Source organism: Anoplophora glabripennis, unplaced genomic scaffold (assembly GCF_000390285.2).
Source record: "Anoplophora glabripennis isolate ALB-LARVAE unplaced genomic scaffold, Agla_2.0 scaffold5, whole genome shotgun sequence".
Classification (NCBI taxonomy): Eukaryota; Metazoa; Arthropoda; class Insecta; order Coleoptera; family Cerambycidae; genus Anoplophora; species Anoplophora glabripennis.
Window position 1 is genome coordinate 2,334,457 of NW_019416525.1, and position 22,777 is coordinate 2,357,233.

The following is a 22,777-nucleotide window of genomic DNA, read 5'->3' on the forward strand; positions in this document are numbered from 1 at the left end:
AATTACGAAAGTTATGTAAATAATACTGTTTTATTCATAAAAAACGTGGTTAGGTTAGGTAATTATTTTTATTCAAAAATAATTTCAGGTTTTTTTGAGTACAGTTTTCATGCTCTACTTGCAAATTGACTTTACTGTCCGCGAAAAGCTGGAATCATCACTAAAACCATAAGCCTACAGAGGTTTAGTTATTATTATTAATTAGCAAAGTGAAAGTGGGGATAGAAAACAGCCAGTATTATAAGTAGGGTAGGATTGCTTTTGCTTTCAATGATTTCTGTTCACTGGACTGGAATCGTTACTAAATTCCAGTACCTACTGGATTTTAGAAATTTAGAAAGTTACTAGCGCCGTATATATCGTTTTATTCATTGGAGTGGAATCATTACTAAAACCAGTGCTAAGTACTGAAATACATAATACTAAAAAATTATTTTCATTTCCAGTTGAGCACGAAACACGAGCCACTAGCAGAAATAGTGAACGAAAAGCACGCAGTTAATTTGTGGCTAATTAACTACAAATTAAACAGAAATTCTTTTGAAATTTTGTAGTGCCGCTATTTAGTTATGGTGTCCTTCTCATCACATTTATTGGTGGGGGGGTCACATAAAAAATAGTCAGTCACCTGTCATCGTCATGTGATGTGAATAATTTTACGTCAGTTGTTGTTAAACATAACCTAGCAACGTTATCGATTAGTCACTGACGTCAAAATATTAAAATGTTTTGAAGTATTTTGCAATTTTCTTTCTTTCACTGATTTAACAATACACAAATGTAAGTTTTACGTGTAAATATATTGAATTTCGGTAAATTTCTGCGTCATTAGTTTTAGAAAATGGAAAATTTAAACAGAGACTCGCAAGAATCTCAGGAAAATGTCCGAGTTTTTATAAGAATACGTCCACTTAGTAAAAAAGAAATTGCAGAAGCAAACGAGAACATTGTTGTTTGTGATCACAAAGAAAATCTGATAGTTTTGAAGAAAAATGGCGAACACACGAAACCTTTTAAGTTTGATCACATATTTGCACCAAACACCGCTCAAGTAAGTCTATAATTATGGATGATTCAATATATTTTATCTAAAACTATAATGTAATTTTTTTAGTTGGAAATGTACCGTATGGTAGCATATCCAATAGTAGAAAAAGCATTGGAAGGTTACAATGGAACGATATTTGCGTACGGTCAAACGGGCACTGGTAAAACTTATACCATGGCGGGGAACCACATGGTCCCCGAATTTAAAGGAATAATACCGAATACATTTTCCCACATTTTTAGCCAAATTTCGAGGGCTAGTGGTGAAAAATCTTTCGTAGTCAAAGTAACCTATTTGGAAATTTATAACGAAGACGTAAGAGACCTTTTATCAGCCGATCCGAACAAAAAATTAGCAATAAGGGAAAGAAAAGATATCGGCGTCTACGTAAAAGATTTAATGGGCTTCACAGTAGATTCAATAGAATCTATAACCGAATTGCTTAATAGAGGAAATAAGAATCGAGTAACTAGGTCAACGTTAATGAATGATGTCAGTAGTAGATCTCACGCAATTTTTACTATTACAATCGAGTCCAAAAACCGAATTGACAATAAAACTACAGTCGGAAAATTAAATTTGGTTGATCTAGCGGTAAATATGTTATAAGAACTATTTTTGACCAATGTATATGCAAAAACAATATATTTTTAGGGTTCTGAACGTGCTAGTCGTACGCAAGCTACTGGTGAGAGACTTCGAGAAGCCAGTAACATTAACTTATCGTTGTCGGTATTGGGCAATGTTATTTCTGCTTTGGTAGACGGTAAAAGTACTCATATACCCTACAGAAATTCTAAATTAACAAGATTGTTACAAGATTCGTTAGGTGGGAATTCTAAAACTGCAATGGTAATATTATTTCTATGCATACACTACATTTCTTTAAGCTTTTGTATGTTTTTAAATGTCTTGCAGATTGCTATGGTCAGTCCTGCTGACGTTGATTACGAAGAAAGTATGTGTACGTTACGTTACGCTGCAAGAGTTAAATTCATCAAAAACTGTGTTAAAATTAATGTTGAAGAAAAGGGACTTATCGAAGGATTCGAATTGGAAATTGCGGAATTACAGCAAAAGTTGGCAGAATTATCTGTGCAGGAACAGAAAAAAGAACAGGTAGTCATATTCGTCATATATTCTTAAACAAAAATTAATGAATATCTTTTAGAAAAAGAAAGATAGAGTCGCAAGCGCTGAGGAAAAGGAGAAAATAAAACAAACCAACTTAGAATTAGAAAAAACAGAGTAAGTTCTTGTTATAATTTAACTTCCGATAAATCTGTTCATTGAAATATCTCTTTCAGACGTATGAAGGCCGAGTTAGAAGAAAAGATGGCTTTAATTCAGAAGAAGATTTTAGTTGGTGGAGAGAATTTACTAGAAAAAGCCCAGCAACAGGCTTTCTTCCTGGAATCATCGGCGGCAGAATTGGAAAGCTTAGATAAAAGTCATCAGCAGCTAGAGGAACAATTGAATAAAAAAGCTGCTGAAAAAATTGACGTAGAGGAACAGTATTCTTCGTTACAAGAAGAAGATGCAGGTTTATCAAAGAAACTTAAAAAAGTTCAGGCATTTATTAAAGAAGCCAAAGAAGAGCATTCAGATAAGGAACGCGAATACCAAAGAGATTTGGAGGCTCTTTTCGACAATAATAGGTTATTAGTGAGGGAATCTCAACTAGCCAACCTTATTATCGATAATTACATACCTCAGGAATATTTAGTATGTATTTGAATTAGTTACGGATTAATGTTTTGGTGATTTTTATTTTAATTTTCAGAAAAAAATTCTGTCGCATTTAATCTGGAATAACGAGACGCAGGAATATCAAATGCGCGGCGTCGCCTACACGGGGAATAATATGAGGAAGCGCCAAACGGCGAATACAGAAACTTTCACGCCCGTTAAATTCGAAATGAAGCAAGTTTACCACAAGTATCCCGAGAAGAGGCGAGAGAAACCTAAAGAGAAACGGTCCATGCTTAAGAGCTTCTCCGCTGTACCAAAGTCACGTTAATAGATGTATATTTTTTCTTAAACATGTTATATAAAGTTAATTTATCGTGCTATTTATTTATTTATTTTTATGTGGCTGTGTTTTCGATGAAATTTATTATATTTAATGGTTAGATATTGTATAGGTCTTGTTTAACCGCATTGATACGATTGTGTAAAGGCGTAAGACCGTTATTTCCATAAATTTCTTAATTACAATTTACATCTGGTTGTAATTAAGTCGTTTAATTCCTAAGTATTAAAGTTATGTATTAAAATACCATGTACCGGGCTTGCAAGTGATAATTTTCATAAACATTTAGATACGGAAATGTTATAAACTATCTGAAATAAATAAAAAACTTGCACATACTTTAATCTTGCCTGTTTTATTTGTGTCTCCATTTGTGAAAGTGCTTAAATTTCTCTTTCGCATAAAAAATCTTATGGTTGAAGTGGCAGGAAGTTAGAAATTCAGCCGCCATTGAATTTGGTGTAAAACTGGTTGCATACATTTTCAACGTGCCACAATCAAGTACTCTCATATGAGAGTACTCGAGTACATGTTAGTTATGAAATGTTGGAAGTACCGCTGGAGAAATGGGCCGATTAAGAGACGAATTTAGTCGCACTAGTGCAAAACTAAATACCAGGTGGCCTATGACCTTCATCAAATATTGATATTTCGCTTCATGTTAAGTACCAACTAAATATAAAAAATTGTTAATAAGGTTGGCTACCGGCTAGTAATGCTGGGATCTTGTTTTCCTTTGCATTAGCTTTATTTTGGAATTATCTTTTTGAGGAATTTTGGTACTTATTTTATTTATTCCTACTTAAAATAAAACTTTAGTAGCTTTAATGACCAATTTTTAAAAATTTTCGCCACTTAAATCGCATGACGACGTGGATTATTAATTATGGTCGCGTACGAAAATAAGCGCTCCATGTTGGTCGATAATGGTAGGCACGTATTATAAATAACGCACGAAAAGTTTCTTTGCACACAGGTAGTCATGTAACATGGAGAAATTGATCCTTTTGTCTGCTAGTGCTGCTGATATGATAATACACCACTTCCGTTTCACTTCACTCACTGATGGCTGGCATGAGGCTGTGGTGGGAGGTAGCGAAGCGTGCAGCATGGCCGGGATTTGGCAAGTGTACATAAAAATGTACTCATTTCATAAGACAATGTATTCGAGTACAAGGAAATACTGAGTACCAAGTACACTGAAACTACCCCGCTTGTAATATAATATAAATGTATTAGGGTGGCCCAAAAAAAAAAAAGAATATTTTTTTTTTCGTGTCTTGTGAAAATATGTTAGTTTATCATGTTTTAAGAGCCCCCTCAAAAAATCAGCTCAAAAAAAATTTTTTTAGAGGTCGCTCAAGATTTTTAAAAATTTCCAAAATCGTCTATATTGAATTTTTTTTTCTCGTTATTTTATCATTTTCTAGGTTGAAAAAATCTCGATTCTGAAAATTTCAAATCGGTATTTTAATTTCTAAAGGTCGCTCATAATTATTTTAACTTTAAAAGTAGTGTACCTAAAATGTTTTCGAGCGACCTCTAAAAATAAATATCAACAAACTAATAATTTTTTTTATTGAATTTGACGAACAAAAGAAATAAATCACACTTAAAAAATTTCTCGAGGCAAAATTTACTACCACACTGTATCAAATATTTATAATTGTTTAAAATTTAAGTGTGGTGATTTATTTCTATTTTTTTGTTCATCAATTTCAATAAAAAAAAAAATATTAGTTGATATTTATTTTGAGACCGCTCGAAAACAGGTACACTACTTTGGAAGTTAAAATAATTATGAGTAACCTTTAGAAATTAAAATATCGATTTGAAATTTTCAGAATCGAGATTTTTTTCGATCTAGAAAATGATAAAATAACGAGAAAAAAAATTTTGAAAAAAATTCAATTATTGACGATTTTGGAAATTTTAAAAAATCTTGAGCGTCCTCTAAAGAAATTAGTTTTGAGCTGATTTTTTGAGGAGGCTCTTAAAACTTGATAAACCAACATATCACAAGAGGCACGAAAAAAAAAAAATTCGTTTTTTAAATAAAATGTATACTAAAAAAAAAGCAGATAGTATGTAAAATATATTTATTTTTGTTTGTAAAAAGGCAAGGATTGGAATATAAAATAATCAAGTATAAAATATATAAAATCTTAAAATTACACTTACAATTGAAAAAATATCAACACCTTTTAATAGGCAGTGATACATTTTGTACTAACCACACTTTGTAATTTCACAAGAATATATGTATATAAATTATGTTACAATAGACATATTTTTGTGAAACAAAGCATTATATACACGATTTTTAAATACACCCTCTTGCCACGTTAAATTATATTTGTTTTAAATAAAATATAGTTTATTTACAAATAATATAATTTTCTGATAAAAGTATATTCAATAGTGACGAGAAAAATGACTGGTATAATACTTATTTCAGTGTACAACAATAAATAACTTCAATTTCACTAAAATTGACGATAAAAACAAAATTACAATTGCATGCACTTGGTTTAAAAATTAGTTTCGTTTCTCGCTGTTAGGTCATAAACGTATTTTATTACAATTTGAGAACGTGAAGATGTTAACGGCGCTCCTACTTTGACTAGAACCTTTACCGTGTAATAAAGGTACAAAAAATAGTACTATCCTTAAACACATACCGCAATGATAATTCATATAAATTAAATTTCAGGAAGAATCTCTTAAAACGTTTTTGATAATTGGAGCAATTATTTGGTAACTAGGACTCTATATGGTAATTTAAATGCACTAATACAGTTACGTACACTAAAAAGTTATTCTTTTACGTGCAACATATCAATAAAAGTTTTCGTCGTACTCCTACTTTTGGGGCAAAATGTTATCTGTTCATTTGCGTGTGTGTAGTTACAAAATGTAATAAAAACAGTGACTTTATGACCTCGCACTATTTTTTAATTAAACTAGAGTTGACAGCTCGTGTGGCGAATTAGTAGTTGCAACGCTACTTAAATCCATAGTGACTGTAGGCATTCCCGGGCTTACAGATCCACTTGCTTCTCTAGGGTGTGAGAGTTTGGTTAAATTTAAATTATCGCCTGTAGGTGGGGTTGTGGTCGATGGTCTCACAATGTAAGGTCCATTGTGAACAGCGGTGATTGGATGGCCAAAGCTATGGTTATAATTACTGACATGGGAATGATTTAACTGTGTGGTAGGTGCAGCCGTTATACTATGAAATGAATTGTGGTGTTGACTTGATTCGTGTTGCTGTAAAGCCAATTCTTTAACGGCATTCGTTTTCTCCTTTTGCCAGATGAACACGTTATGGACCATAGCACAACCACAAAATATTATTCCTAGTCCTATAAATACACTTGTTACTATGGCAGGGGTTGAATGGAACTGGATGAAGGTATAGAGAATTATACCTGAAAAATAAAATTATCGTCAATAAACGAATACTAAAAACATAAATTAATAAACAAGTTGAAATATGTATGATATTTTAAATTTATTATTTAATAATTAGCTTTATCGTTATTTTTCCTAATACAGGATGTTTTTGAAAAAGGTACCATCAATTTGGGGACTGAACGTTAAATATTAATTTTTGACCATCTGCTAGAAGCCGCTTATATGACCTTACCAAGAGACATTTTATAACATTATTTAGGTTACGTTGTTTACAGTGCATGTCGTATAATGTAAAATTTAATTTTACATGAAAAATTACTTTTTTAAATAGACGTAAACGCAATGTTTTTGAGACAAATTAAATTGACTGAAACGAATGAGTTATACTGTAAGGGTAGCTTCCTTTGATGAAAATAAATCGATTTAGATCAAGTTACCGTAACACAATGTTGCTTTTTTATCTGAAGTGTGAAATGGAACAAACATATTTTTTTGGCCGACAACTTTAGAAGCAAACAAAATTGTTCTAAAGTAACTTGACCTAAATAGGTCTATTTCCATCCGAGGAAGCTATCCTTGAAGTATGGTCCGTTTGTTTCTGACCACCCTGTATATTAAGGTATATAAACTGGTTGCCTCTGGACAGCTAATTGCGTTTTTCTTATAAATGGTGCGTTTTCAGAGGTGTCAACAAGAGTATTGTTTTTATAAAAAATTAAATTTCACATTGTAATATAAATATGACATAAAATATCTTTGATGCTCTATAACTAAAAAAACAAAACACGATAGGCCCATAGGGTGTTTTGAAATTTTAAAAAAACTTTTTACTGAATGTATCATCTACACAGTATTAAAAAATATAACAATATAATATAAACGTTACCCCTACCTGTTAAAAATACTGGTATCGATATAAAAAAACCTCCAACTGCACAAACTCGACTGACAGACGATTTTTGGAGATACTTGTTTGTCCTGAAAAATTAATAATACATATTAGTCCTTCCAACCAATTTTAATATTTAAATAAGTAAACATATCACTCAATTCGTTCTAGTTTCTAGTTGTTTTTATACTTCATTAGAAAATACAATATATCAAGGTTAAAGTAGATCAAATAGTTCATATTAAGGATCATAATTATGCTGTAAATATTATTATGAATTCTAGAAAGTCAACTTAAGTCAATTGTAGTTGCAATTATAGTGTTTATTTTAATTTTTGGTGGTCTTGTGTAAAGCCAAATATCTTATTTAGTGGATAATCAAAATTTTCAAAGGTATAATGAAAAATGTTTTTTTTTGTAAGAGATGGAGCAGTGTTCAAGCAACAAGTTTATACTCGTTTAACATTTAATGGCGCGCCAGAAAAAAACGGACTAAACATCAAATCCGTGCAGTAAAATCTGTGAAGAAACTATAGACCTTCACAAGGTCGGCTTATGGACATAGCACTCAGAACGCTTCGGCAATCAGAGGCGTATCTTTGAAGCATAGAGTTCGAGGTATTATCAACACAACACTTTTTTAAATTAATTTCCAGTGGTAAAAATTAAATAACACCCACGATACTTTTTGCTCTTTGCTACAGTTTGCTTAACCGTATAGAAAAGTGTTACAACTGCAACGTTTAAAATATCTTTCTTACATTGAACAAATGTTACGCCACTGGCACGCGGCAACGAAACCACACCTTTTATCCCCTCCGTTTTCTACTACCTGTTTTGATACAAGTTGTAGTAAGTACTTGATTTATTAGAAACCCTTAGCTGGCAAGATTCCCTCGTAACAAAATCTGCTCTAGCATGCTATGAATTTGAATTTTATTCGACCTAAATACGTATACCTATATGGTCGGAGGTATTAATTTGAAATATGCCAATTTCCTACAAACAGGTAGAGATCTTGTATTTTTGTTTGCTCTGTTTTATTCAAGGCAAAAACTTTAAATTCTTATTATAAAGGTTAATATACGGGGCACGTTGTTTTTTATTTGTTTTAGAAAGTAACCTGTATCATATGACTCGACTTTAAAAATATATCTTGGTTTTAAATGGCTAATTATCACGAATAATTTAATCTCTATAGACAGTTAATTTATTTAATTGTTTGGATAAGTTTAATTTAAAATGGAATGTTAAATACTTAACGCGGTAAACTTTTGTGGAGGTAACACGGAACATTTTCCCGCCATTTAACTAGCGTCATATAGCACGAGCGTTAAAACAAGACATAACTGAATACGAAGACTAATGAAGGTTTTGCAAAAATAATCCATCATAATTTAGAGGAAAAAGCATAACAAAATAATTGAAAAACTTTTCTATTTAATAATTATTAATTAATAAAATAAGTTTAAAATAAAGCAAGTAGAGCAAGTCAGCCTTCATTAACTCGAGGGTCAGCTGTTTTTTTCTATTTAAATAATATTTTATGTGGTATTTCCATCAGCAATGTAGCCTTAAGGTTTATGAGAAGGCGTCGTACAGAAATTTTATAGTCAATAATAGCCACTAAGATATCTTCAGGATGAAAATGTAAAAAATATATATTTATTAATTGAAAAACATGAATATTCATTACTCTACAAGTTATATGTAGGTACAGTTTGCCAGTTTAAAGTCAGAGGACAGGATCATGTATTTTTATGTGTAGGCGTTAAAATTAACATTTTTAAAACTTCCAGTGAACACAACTACGCTCCTTTTGAGTACACAATTCTTTCTTTATGCCTTACACACACTTTATTTATTTTTACAATTAGTCTTAAGTTTGCTCGAGTTTTTTAAAGATAAAAACTAGTGTCTCACAAAACTTCCTGTATATACATATTGTATACAAGGTAAAAATTACTGGTTTGATATTACAATGTTGATGTAATTATAAAGGCATCCAGTTTTTTATATGTGGAAGCCATTTAATACACTGCTTTCTTTGAACGTTGTCTCATCTTTTGTTAATTTATCTTTTATTTACGCATAATAGGTCCGTGACATAATGGAAGGTAAAGAATGTGACTTAAGACCACGCATTTGAAATCCAAAGGAAATAACCATTCCATATTATAGTATACATCGCTCAAGGCTACATCTTAAAAAAAATAATCACCAAAGTACTTCTGCGAACCCCACGTTCATAAAGCCGGTCGCACACGTAAAGCTGTACTGCGCTGTGCGATGCCCTGTCAAGAGGCTTGGAGCCGTGCTGGCTTACAACAGCACAGCATAGCTTTCGGTATGCGGTCGGCTTAAGATTGACAAAGCAATCAATCATTCTTACGGGTCTGCTCAGTCTATATTCTCGTCTAGAGAAGTAGGTTCAGATATAAATTCTTCATACCGAATCCCGACTACTTAAAGCATAAAAGTAAAAGAATGCGTATGGAATATTATCGGCACATTAGCGAAATTACAAACAAACCATGTGATGCCAATATAAGCATATGTTGAAATATCTTACCAAGTCGTTTGCCAGAACTGGCAGATTTTTAATTTATCTTATGAATAGTACCATAAACAAGGATCATACTCTCGAACACATGGCCTAGCAATAATAACTACTGATCTTTGTGTTTAACAAAACGTGGGAAATAACTTGCGCTGTATCTAATTTAGAATTGAAAGAAATTATTTTCTACATTCACTACATTAACAAAAAATTGAAAATCACAAATTAACGGTTCAAATTGAAATATAAAAAAATAGAATGTTCTAATATGTTTTGAATCAATAGAATAACGTAAATATGTTTCTAATGCTGGCACAGGTTTTATATTTTTCTACGTATTGTAAAAAATTTAATTTATTACTTCTAAGCACTTTTCAGAAAAGGAATAACAAATTTTTTACCAGTAAGTAAAAATTCGAGATGAGATAAATAAGACCTGAATGAATGAATAAACAAAATTGGATGTGCGGTAATTAGAAAGTGACAAAACCAAATAACATACATTTAGAGTGTCAAGTCTTCAATTTTTAATATTTCTCGAGTTTATTTGATAATTTACAATTAAGAACCAATTAAACGAGAAAAAAATTGAACTGAAACAATTTCACAAGTTTCTGCAATTAATCATCAAAAATGCAGGAAACTAAACAGTATTAGTATTATTAATCATACTGATGCCTGACCTGTTACAGAAATTAATTGTCTCATTTATAATGTTAGTTTACAAAGAAAGCTACTTACAGTTAACGTTGATTTAAACCAGAAAAATCTCGCAAAAAATAAAAATGAAACATTTTGGTGTATTTAGGACACCCTATATATGTTTATGGACGTACGCGAGGTCGCAAACCCTGTCAGAGTGTCAGAACCCTGTATTATCATCTTAAGATTGCTAGCCAACAGCGAGCGAGATTTGCTTTTAAATCACGGTGGCTATGACGGTGACGCCAATATTTTTTAACAATTGTTTTCATAAATTCGTAGTTAATTTAATTAGTCTAGTGAAATTCGCGATATGCGTTGTGTCGTGTGTAGTGTAGTGTATAATAAGTGGTACTTGCAAAATTACTGGATATTTGTTTACGTGTGAGAAAGCCTGGTAGAAAAGGGTCGAATGTTTTTAACAGGTAATTAGTAATCTATCTATTAAAACGCCTAAAATTTACGTTTACCAATAACTTTGCATTGTTAATCAAGAAATAGAAATAATCAAAATCATTGCTCCTGCAATATTAACCACCAAACACGACAAAAATTAACAGTGTTGTTATTTATAATCACCGATAAATTGTAAAAATTAAAAAATACATCCCAAGTTTGTTAATTATTTATAATATTATGTACTGGCAAAAGCTCAATTAAAAAGTGAACCGTTTCAGTACTGATCGATACAAAAAACTATTTAGCAAACAGGTTTAGAGGTATGTAAAACAAACGATAAATGACGTCACCCAACACTGCCAGAAATGTCAGAGCCCTTTATTACCTTCTTAGACAAACAGCCAATAGCCAGCGAGATTTACTTTTAAATCGCAGTGGCTATGACCGTATTAGACAAACTTTTCTTCGAGGCGACGCCAATTTTTAACAATGTTTCGTTGAATTCGTAGTTAACCAAGTGTCATTTGTGATTTGTGATTTATGATGTATTTGTGTAGTGTGTAATATGTGAGATCACTGGGTATTTCGTTACGTTTGACAAAACTGGTAGGAAAGGAAACAACATGTTTTTCAGAGGTATTTCCGACACTATTTCTAATCTATTGGTCTCGCTGTTGATGCAGAATTTTTGATAATTCGAACGTGAAAATAATTTTTTACATTAAAACTAAATCGCCTAATTTCGTGAGGAGAATCTACGAATTTCTGTGTTTATACCACTTTGAATACTGCAATAGCATCACAAAATATGGAACGTATTGGTACTTAGTTAAAAAATTCCAAATGAAACAAGTGGCCAGTCAGTAGTAGGTACCTACATCAGAAAAGTTAATATTTTTTGTGTACTCGAAATACGATATAAAAAATTAATTGACTACTGGTCTGGCCATGACATTTAGGAAGTTAATTGCTAACGAAAGCAATACAGGTAGATATATATGTTTGCATTCAGACAAAATTGGTCAAGCCTCTTTCGGGAAGCGTAGGTTGTCATGACATCTAATTTGTACTGTTTTAAGTAAAAGCTTCAATTTATAAAATAATTGATCATTTATGAGATTTGCTCCGTGAGATGGAACTGTTTAATAACTTCCATTTTCCCATATCTCTAACCAAGTCCTATAGCATCCATTTAAGTAGTAATTACAGCTCATTGTACAGAACAGGAAGTGGGAGTCTGAAGATATTTATGAATTATTTATTAACTGCTATGTGAAAAATTATATCGCTCAGTCAGTTTGTGTGATCGTGACTGATTTTTTTTTACTGTTTTTGTCAATCTAAGTGAGCGATAGTACGCGATTCACGCCACTGAAAGTTCGAGTCGCTAGGTGTTGAAGCTTACACACCATTTAATTTTGAAAATATAGTTATTAATTTTCTCCAGGTTTCTCTAACTCGTTTCAGTAATTGTGCATTTCTCCGTTTTAAGCTTTTCTAATGTTTTTTTTACTCATCCATTATGTGACGCTGTACACAGCCATCCGTGTCACTTTCTAACAGTACATAAACGAATAAAAAACGTATAATGTGTAAAAAACATTCTAGCACAATTTAGTCGCCCAAGCATAACAAAACTGTTTTTTCTCTGTTAACTACAGTTCTAATTAATTACAGAGTAACATTGTGAGGGGCAATGAATGATATCAAACTCAGATAAAAATTAACTGGCGATTGTTTGATTTTTATAAGATTTGATATTAGGTGCAATTAAAAAATTTTGTACAGGGTGTTTTCAAAATAAGTAGTACAAATGGTACCGGTGAATCGACAGCTGAAAAGAACACGTTTTGCATAAAAATTACCTTGGTAAAATATTCACCCCTTAGGACATACAGCCCTTGGTGGGGGCTGTTATTTTTTGCTACAATTTTTTTGATTAACAGAAATTGAATATTCAAAAATACGTATCACATAGCCTGGTTTATTTTAAAATTTTTACTTCTCACTTTTTTGCTTTAAAATTAACCGTTTATTAACAAAAAAAATTACATTCGCATTACTACTCGCACGATTGCAACTAAGAAATATTTAAGTAGGTAATATTTGTACTTTTCTTTTGAAAACACCCTGTATTCTAAAAAGTGTGATTACAAAGGATTGAAAAATAGAAAAAAATCAAAATGGATTACTTCCTTTCGATTATGCGAATAAATTTTAATTATGAACAACTCTTCCTAATGAAATTGTGTGATATTTTATACAAGGGGCAATTTAGTTACACAGATTTTTTTTACCAAGGCCTACTTAAATTTTAGAAATAAAAATACTTTACAGATTATTTTTAACCAGGACAATTGTTCCTCAAAATGTAACTTGCGGTAAAAACTTTATATTACATTTACATACATTTTAAATGTTGAAAATGTGCTTCTATATTTCTAACAATTTTTTATTAGGGGACACCCTGTATATGTTGACACATTTAAAACAAACAGAATTTTTTCATATATCAAAATAAAAGCTTTTTCTTAGTACATATTATAATTTGATAGGTAATACCTCGTTTAAATTAATTCCTCGGCAATTATTTTCAAAATATATGTAATTTTGAGCGACATTGTCTGGTACAGAAAGAAGTCCATTATTTCCTTCGAGTATTACAATAAATGAACTTTTAATAACAAGTATTACGGATCGTAATACCTTATCTAATTGTGTAAGAAGAAAAGAACAAAATATAATTATGTACGTAAGAGGTATGCAGAGGATGTAATGTTTATGATCTTTATATACATTTCATCCGGACATTCCTGTTTTGTGTTACATAAGCAGTTCATTGATTTCAAGAAATAAGAATGTAAACATATTTATATGAAATATAATTACATACCTATCGTTTCCTCCGTGTGGACTCTTAACTAATTTAACGGCGAACAAGAACTGGATAGCACACACTAGGAGGCAGCATAAATTCAGTGATAATGTTAACGCACATAAAGCCAGTGTCACTTCATACACTACCACGTATTCTTCGGCAGTTATCACAGTCAACTGTTCCGATCTCAGAAGTTCACGTATATCATTAGCTGTCACGGGTGATATCTTAAGAAGGAATATTAATGACAACAGAGCTAACAACAAGCTTACTAAACACAGCAACCCAAGACTCACTAACATTTCCTTCACACCCACCTCTTTAGACTTTGCTATAAACTTATTTACAGTACTTTGATTCCGCACCCTCGATATATTTAAACCACCATTCAATGCTTTGCCAGGTGCCGGTGGTAAAACCGTGTTGCTATATATGGAGTGTTTAGAATTATCCAAATTTGTAGTGTGAAGCTGTGAAACGTTGAGGGGATACTGTTGGGATATTCTGGAGCTGTTGGCGTTTGGGGATCGATACCGATGGGGCCCCTGGTCCACCCTCGGTTCCATAACCATGGAACTATCTGGTCGGGAACCTCGGCTTGAGATACCTCCATTTGTTATATGCTTCAACATCTTTACCACCTTCCACAATCATTTGTGTGAGATAGCTTCTCTCCAACCATTTAAACCAGTGATTGGTATCACTGATATAATTTTTCCACATATTCTAACAACATTTTTTATTTTATCTTCGAATTTTTTATATCCATCTTATTCCTCATTCTGTTCTTATATCTCTAATCATCTAAATTGCGTTACGTTTTTAACATGGTACTCGAAGTGTACGAAAACCATTCAAAAATACAAGCGATTGCGACACAGGGGCTGTCTAACGGTCGCTTCATTAGGAACTGATTAGAACTGAAACAAAAAAAAAAATTTCATTCACAATATCTTGGTTTTAAGATCGGTGTTTTGGTTTCGGTTTAACGCTGCGGTTAAATGCATTAGATTAGTTGACATTCATGTTCAGTCACCAGTCGGAAATATTAGATAGGACTATCTTCACTAACAAAAACAAAAGTGTAGTAATTGTATTGTATAACAGTTATATAATATCAGTAATTTTTTCTACTACGTGCTGTCATTAAACAGTAATTTATTGCTGATATAAAATTAGAGTGCCATGTTAAAAGCTTTATATATTTATTGACATACGTATTCGCCTTCTATTATAGTTATGGTTCTGATACACGAATTCGAATCAAAGATTTAAGGCACAATTTCTTAAAAATGCACGTATTTTTTTTTTACTTGTAAGTCGAAAAACCATTTTGATTTGTCGGCAATAACATTCGACCCTGACCATTGCCATTGCCATCTGACTTAAAAAATGTATCTAAAATAATACTTGTTTGAGTTATATGCCAGACATTGTCCGTATACAGCCGAGACAATGACATCACTTGTGTGTGGCAAATCTAAAAATATTCATAGATTGGTTGCCGAAAATGAGCAACGATCAATGAATGGACAATCTTGACATTGGTCTGTACAGAGTGTATTTATCTGCTATAACATAATAGACCCCAACATAATCGGTTGTGTGTAAAAAGGAATTTACTCTTAGGATTACAGATAAAGGACAGTTTGTACTTTGATGTAAACGAAGAAATTTGCAATTCAACTATGGAAAGTAAATAAATTGGATTTCAAAACGAATAACTATGTTAGTATAATTTCTACTTTCTATAAATAAGTAAAGCTTGACTATCGACGCAATACTACGTATACAGTAAATTAAAATTTCATGCAAACAAATTAATATGTAACTTCTCCAAGCTATAGGCATAGAACATATTAAAAACTGTGGCAGAGAATTTTTACTATAAGATTAAAGTCCGAGATACTTCACCTCTGTTGCTTGTGAAGTCAACATTCATCTCTCGTAACTACATGAATAAGCTGGACAAATCGGAACTAGTTTTCAATATATGAATGGGCCAAAGTTATAATAATACCTACATTTATCTGGTAATACGAGACAAATCATCTGTATACCAGATGAATGCAACAGCCTATATTTACTCTAAAAATGGAATTAACCAAGGGTCAAACCGCGTTCAAAATTTATGCGCCTTTTTGGCCATTTATTTAAATTAAAAATGAATGAATCAAAAGTCAGTGATCTTTTTTATTTCAATTTTGTTTGGGAAGATGTGATAATATGTTTCCAAAAGGCTAACACATATTTTTGTTTCAGGGGTCAGGTAAGGGCATCTGGGGGGGACATACTGGCCATGGAACAGGGGTAAGTTTTTTGCATGCTATTATTTTGCGTAAACACAGAATTAGTTCAAAAATTTTCCCCAATTCTTTTCGATGAAAATGACGCAAACTAAATCGAATTGATTTAATAATAGTTGACCAGGAAGGAATCGTACCCTCTTGTATGTCAATAATGTTGGTAAATTGAGCCCAATTATGCGGTGTATCGGTGTGTGAAAAATAGGAAATAGAAGTAGAAGCCACACAACTGTTGTAACGTATTTTAGTGTCTTCCCCTTGCACCTGCTATAATTTTAATACTGTAATATTCCAACTTCAGACAATTAGTTATGGTTAACTTAATAATTACTTAGTATGTATATAGATCGAACAAAAAGATAATAATTAAGAGATTTGGGTTTGTCATTTAATTTGCATTTATATCGTTGCTGTTCATTTACCTCAATAATTGGCTAATAAATTGTGTTATCAAATCAATCGTGCGATAGAGGCAAGGACTACATGCATATTTATGTTTAAAAAAATCTAAATTGTCACCAGATTTTTTTATTATACGTCAAATTCTTCGAGTGGTTGAGCGGAATTAATTAATATTTAATAATCTAATTTAAATATTTATTATGACCTACCTAAGTAATAATAATATTTATGTAAGGTAAACCATACTTGAATAGCAAACCAATTATTGTTTTACTAAAACAAATATAAGCAGGTATAATTTCACAAGAGTACACCTGTTTGTTTTACTGCTTAGAACACCGATAAATTAAATGAAAAAACAAGTTTCCAATATATTTACTTATTGAAGTCGAAGAGGAAATTGTAATAAATTTTCCTAAAGCTATCGTTACAAAATACAAATATCTATTACCTAGTTTTAATGGGTATTCAGGAAATTTCCTCGATACCAGTTCGTCTTCACACACAACAATTATTGGTTAAATGAACCAAGTAAAAAATTGTAGTCATATAGGTACATCGAGGTTGGCTGAGTATCAAGTTGTGGCATTATACGTGGCTGAAAGTCACTAGCAATCAAAATTCACATACCTAATAAATCTCAAATTTAAATTTGTCAACACACACCGCCCCTACCGCAAACTAATTGACGTATTTTTCACAAGAATGTGTTTTAAAAACATTAACCAGACCGTTACATACGCACTACAGTCACTACACTGCAAATGAATTCACATTCACATTTTTGTAACGGAATACCGACTAACCGATCTTAGCGCGTCGAATGGTTGCTTTAAGAACAATTCTCTAGTTCAAGAGGAGTGGTTAGGTTAACTCACCCTACCAATCGCCTTACCTGAGTTAATACGCTAGGCTTGATTTTTTTCTCAGGTAAAATTGTATTTCGAAAATTTTTTTCATGTCGGTAAACCTTATAATCTCCATAATCTACTCCAGTCCCCCCCCCTTCCGTCTCCCCACCCCCCGTAAGGTTTGATATTTACATTAAAACTTCATTGATTTTCATTTTAAACAAACCAAGATTTATATAAATTAGTTAATACTAATTGCAATTTTAATTATAAGAAATAAAACTGTAATAAAAAATTAAAAATAAATATTTAATATTGAGAAGGGTGACCAGATTTTTTTTCTTATGTATATAAAGAAGCGCAAAAAAATCCTTAAAGTACAGTTTTCTAAGGAAAAAATTTAGTAGTGTCCAAATAATCTGTAATTAATTTTCTAATGTAAGTTTTGGAAACAATACTAATTAAATTTGACACAGAGAAAATATAAATTAAAAATTGCATCTACTGCTTTTTAAATTGATAATGATTCTTAAGGAAATGGGTTTTGTAGTTTCTATAATTTTAAATATAATTTTTTTCGATATCGCATTTAGTTTTAGACAACCAGCAATACAGTTATGCTTTTATTTGGTTGCGTCATATACCTTCGTAATTAAATTGATGCTTTTGCAACAGAAATCTTCAAAACATGACGCTCTAATCCTCTTATTTTTTTGACCTTCCTTTTAGAAAAAAAAATCATAAACAGCAGTTTTCGGAAATTATTTTCGACATCAAACAAATATTGTGCAAACTTTCAAAGCAATATGTACATATTATTGTAATTAGAAAAAAGATGAATCTATTATATTTAAAATAAATAAAGTTTGGTTTATATCTCCGAAACGCAACAGTCAATTGTTTTTGTAGTTCTTTGAGATCTGTACCCAAACACATATATTTATTATAAAAAAAAGCCAAAGATTTTATTTAAATATTTACTAAAAAAGGTCACTAATACATAATTAAATAAAATAAATACTTTTTTGAAAATAAGTATTTAAAAAAATAACAAATAAACGCGCTATATATTACAAATGCTTTTTAAGTCTAATTTTATCCGTTTCCGAATAAAATCACTACTGTTAGGAATAAGAAATAGCCGGTCTTCTGTAATATCTAATGTTAGCAGGTTGCTGGGGCTGTCTATAAGACACAGGAGTGGCATTATCGACCGACCTGTATCTATTAGTATCTCCAATTCTTATGTATCCCGCTTCTGGAAGGTTTGCATCTTGGTTTTCACCCGTTAGTAGTGTATATCCTGCCGTTTCAGTACCTGGTTCTTGTTGGTAAGCCGCTTGAGGCCTCAGTCCTTGTTGTCTAGCCCTAAGCTTTTCCGATTGCAATTTAGCAATAGCAGCTTCGAAAGATATTAAAGCTTCTGAGCGCTGATTTGGAATATGGACTTGCTGGTACTTCCCTTCTGCTTCGTCTGCAACTGATGCCTGGTACTGCACTGTTTTCGGTTCAGGTAAATATTTATGTCCTTTTTTCGCGTAAGCTGGCTGTCGGTATTGCGCAGGTCCTGGTTCTTCAACCCTTGACGGTGTCTTATATTCCAATATTCCTTCAGGATGTTGAGATTGTTCATTAATTTTGCCTAGAAATATAGTTATTAATAATGAGACAAATATAGGAAAATATGGTGGTCACCTTCTCTACTGGATAATACTTGCTGATATATCGCTAATTGTTGCGGTTGATAAATAATTTTCTCTTCTTGGTGTAACGGTTCCCCGCCAGGTATTTGTTGATATTGCGATAAGTCTTGCAGGCGTTGTCTGATAAGTTCTTTTTCGCGTTCGTACTTGGGCAGTTTTGTGGGAGATGGAAACTCTGCACCTCCATTTGGATATTCAAGTTTGGCTTGATACATAACTTCAGCCGACGGTTGCTCGTACCCAGGCTGTTTTTGTTGGACTTCGTACTGCTGCAACTGCGTATACCGTTCCGCGTCTTCATCCCTTGGTGTTGGTTTCACAATTTTTCGCACCGGTTTCTTTGGAATACTGTGAGACACGTAAATAGACGATCTTGAAGACGTCTCGTCTTGACCCTCGGTTTCCAGAACTTTCTGATGGGCTAGCAGGGCATTTTGATAAGCCGTTAAAGTAGCGGAGTTGGACTGTTGGTCGCTCGATCGAAGTTGTGCAGGTTTTTCTGGAATGACGTACTTGATTTGCTGCTGCGTCCCAGATTTTCTGAAACATCGGTAAGTTTTGAGGAGAATACCTAGTATTTTAAGAAAGATGTTATAAAATGTATACATTTTTTCCGTACTTTTGTTATTCGTTATATATTGTGTAGCTTTAATAGGAATTTTTAGGGGTGCCCTGACCACGAATCTGAAGTTATTTTTTTTAATCAAATAAATAATCGCGTTATAATTCGTTTTCAAACTGTGGGTCACCAAGAATTAGCCCGGTAGGTTGTGTCAGTGCACTATCAACGTTGCCAGTTGATACTTTTTAAATCAACTACTAGAGAGCGACAAAGTATTCAATAAACCGTACGGTTTAACGACGTGTTATTTTAAAGTCACCATAATTTTCCGAATCCGATCCTGTTCCGAACGCTGTCGGATTTTGAGAAAACAAGACACTGTCACTATTCCAAAAAGTGAAAAGAAGTCGCGATTTCGCGCGTGCTGAGTGAAAATAATATTTAAAAACCGGACAATTCCTTTTTTAGAAGTAACAAGTCACAAGATTTACGATATTCATTATCATATTAATATTAATTTTACTTCAGGAATAAATTAAGGTTAACATCTTAATGTTTCTAGTTGCAACATGATAAAACAAACTATCGTATGCCGATTTAATTAGATTGCTCAAACTGTTGCATAATGTTATAAATATTCTTCCAATAAATTTGTTATCTTTATATGTAGATCTTATTTGCAATAGATTTATGGATGTTCAGGATAAGATTTGTTGCTAATTAACTTGGATAATTTACTGTTAAATATACATTGTTTGCGACACTGAGACACACAACTTTGTGTCACCATAAAATAACATTTTGTTATCTCGTGTGGAAGATGAAGTGGTAAGTGGTCATTCCTATTACAAGGCTATTCACCTAGTCATCTCGAACTGAATGCACTATAATTTGCTTTAATTTGAATTAAAGCATGCAATAATTATAGTTACAACACATGCGGCAATGGAAAAATATTCTACTCTTCATAGCATTTATCTATCAGGTATTATAGTGCGTTTTAATGTCTTTTTTTTTTTCTGTAAAATTGAAAATAATACTGATTTATTACTTCCTCTTTTCGATTGTTTCGATTTTTATAGAGACAAAGACTATCCGTATATTCTAAGCGTAAGCAGTTTTATTACACCGTAACTGTCTAGTATAAATATTAAACTTACTCTTGCAAGTCCGATTGTACAATGTACTGAATTGATGGCTGTTTTAGAATGCTTCTCTGCAATTCCGTTTGTTCTTTTATACCTCTATCGTGAGGCTGGCTATTCAAGCGTAAATAATTTCCAGATCTCTGATTGTAAACTGTTTTTGTCGTAGGTGGGACTTCTTTCAAATATTGCTCCACGTATTGTTTTTTCGCTGGAATCCTTCGCCTTCCGATTTGTTGTCTGTGGCCCCTTTGCGCAAAAGGGTAATTCTCAGGGTCCTGATCTGCCTGCTGCTGGGTGTAGTCTGCTTCTTGATTAGTTTCCTCTGACGTGTATTGATAGACTCGAGTATCCTCACGCCTATAGAAAAAAAAATAAATGAAGAAAGGATTAAACAATCGCCGTGTATCGTACTTTCTTAAAGATCTTGAAACTTTTACGGAAGTGCCCGTTATAATATGGTCGTTTATGTAAAAGATCTGACGTCAAAATTTAGGCCACATTAATGAAGGATGTCCGTTCGATTTCTTCAATTCAAAGTTCAGAGTGAACAGATTCTACTAATAGATTTCTTTTTCCTTGAATTGTAAAAGTTTACGTGATAAAAAATTATATTAATATTAATCTCCTAAGCAACGTTGTCTTTCTCTAACATTTCATATTGCGCAGGTCAAGATTTGTTCGAAATTAATGTACATTCTGTGTGAATAAATTCATTTTAAACTTACCTAAGAGGCTTGTAGTAATTTTCTTGTGTATAACCCACTTCGGATCTGGCTAGTTCGGAATCCGAATACGTGTAAGTTTTAGGGGTGGTATCAGGATCATCGTCCCTTACAATTATAGCCCTGCACCGTATTGAAAATATCGCTATGTATACTAGAAAATAAATATCAAATATTAAGTACGTTTAATAGTTTACAAAGCCGCAACTTCTTCAGTTACCCATAGCCTTCTACTTTATTTTTTGAGTAACATGCGTTTGAATTTACAATTCGCAAAGGTTAACTGATATAAATAACAATTGTGTAACTAAACACACAAACGAATTACAGACAATAAGAATACATATTATGCATAAATATTTCGGTAATTAATTAATTATTTTAGAGAGGGCCATGAGTTGAAAACAAAAGAATTATGTAGTTCTTAATCGTATCTTATATAATATTTTGATATTGGCTGTGTAATTCTCAAGAAACTTAATTATTTAAGAAGCACTGTCCCACACGTTTATTATATCATATTTTCATTATTTTTCAGATTGCGCTTTCCCCAGACTTGTTAAAGTTCTGAAATTTTTGTAATAAATAGAATGATCAGTTCAAATTATTTCTTACAGTTTGAGTCTACTTGAAACAATTTTAAAATCCATAAGAAATTAGTTCCGCATAAGAGTATTCTCAATTAAACTTCATTTGATAAGCTATAAGGAAGATCGTTACATATTATCACGAACTTCCTGCTGTAGTCGGAACTAGATTTTTAAATACACATGCAAGAGTAGAAAACTTCTCGAAGATTACTTTTTCCGTACGAATACATTTAATTACAGTACAGGTACTTTGTTTCGTTCGTGAATTTTGAAATTTCCACGATTGGAATGAATATGCAATAATATTTAAACACAAACAATTAATTTTTATGTTTACTAAAAATTGATTCATATTACTTGAATACAAAAAAAAATGTCGATACCGAAATTTTCACTCCAAACACTATCACAACACACCAATTAACAAGCACCTTTACCTAAAGTTGAAAAGCTGTGCATGGCGAGGGTAAAGATTAACATTGAAACTAAAGTTTAAAGTCGAGATTGAATTTATATATCCTTAGTGAAAGAGAAAGGGTTTCCAAGCAGATTCATTCAACGCAGAGTG

At 32.2% G+C, this 22,777-nt stretch overlaps 3 protein-coding genes across 4 annotated transcripts; 1 reads left to right on the forward strand and 2 right to left on the reverse strand.

Annotated features, from left to right (window-relative positions):
* The first annotated feature begins 321 nt into the window (after positions 1-321).
* Positions 322-3,413, forward strand: LOC108906761 (kinesin-like protein KIF3A). The gene is made up of 8 exons (XM_018710116.2): positions 322-780; positions 833-1,051; positions 1,115-1,642; positions 1,703-1,900; positions 1,967-2,167; positions 2,220-2,296; positions 2,356-2,773; positions 2,832-3,413. Exons 2-8 carry the CDS (start codon positions 842-844, stop codon positions 3,066-3,068), a joined length of 1,869 nt encoding a protein of 622 aa, XP_018565632.1. The 5' UTR covers positions 322-780; positions 833-841; the 3' UTR covers positions 3,069-3,413.
* Positions 3,414-5,204: 1,791 nt separating this feature from the next.
* Positions 5,205-17,418, reverse strand: LOC108906779. Of its 2 annotated transcripts, none has more exons than XM_018710139.1 (4): positions 17,264-17,418; positions 13,941-14,845; positions 7,390-7,475; positions 5,205-6,511 (listed from the first exon to the last, which is right to left on the reverse strand). In XM_018710139.1, the coding sequence occupies exons 2-4, from the start codon at positions 14,555-14,557 to the stop codon at positions 6,039-6,041; spliced, it is 1,176 nt and encodes a 391-aa protein (XP_018565655.1). In that variant the 5' UTR covers positions 14,558-14,845; positions 17,264-17,418; the 3' UTR covers positions 5,205-6,038. The 2 variants fall into 2 exon arrangements, with proteins under 2 accessions (XP_018565655.1, XP_018565654.1); XM_018710138.1 differs by having other exon boundaries at positions 17,085-17,418.
* A 1,065-nt stretch (positions 17,419-18,483) lies between these two features.
* On the reverse strand, positions 18,484-22,676 carry LOC108906789. Its single transcript, XM_018710149.1, has 5 exons — positions 22,647-22,676; positions 21,623-21,773; positions 20,910-21,254; positions 19,180-19,727; positions 18,484-19,126 (listed from the first exon to the last, which is right to left on the reverse strand). Exons 1-5 carry the CDS (start codon positions 22,666-22,668, stop codon positions 18,609-18,611), a joined length of 1,584 nt encoding a protein of 527 aa, XP_018565665.1. The 5' UTR covers positions 22,669-22,676; the 3' UTR covers positions 18,484-18,608.
* Positions 22,677-22,777: the final 101 nt, after the last annotated feature.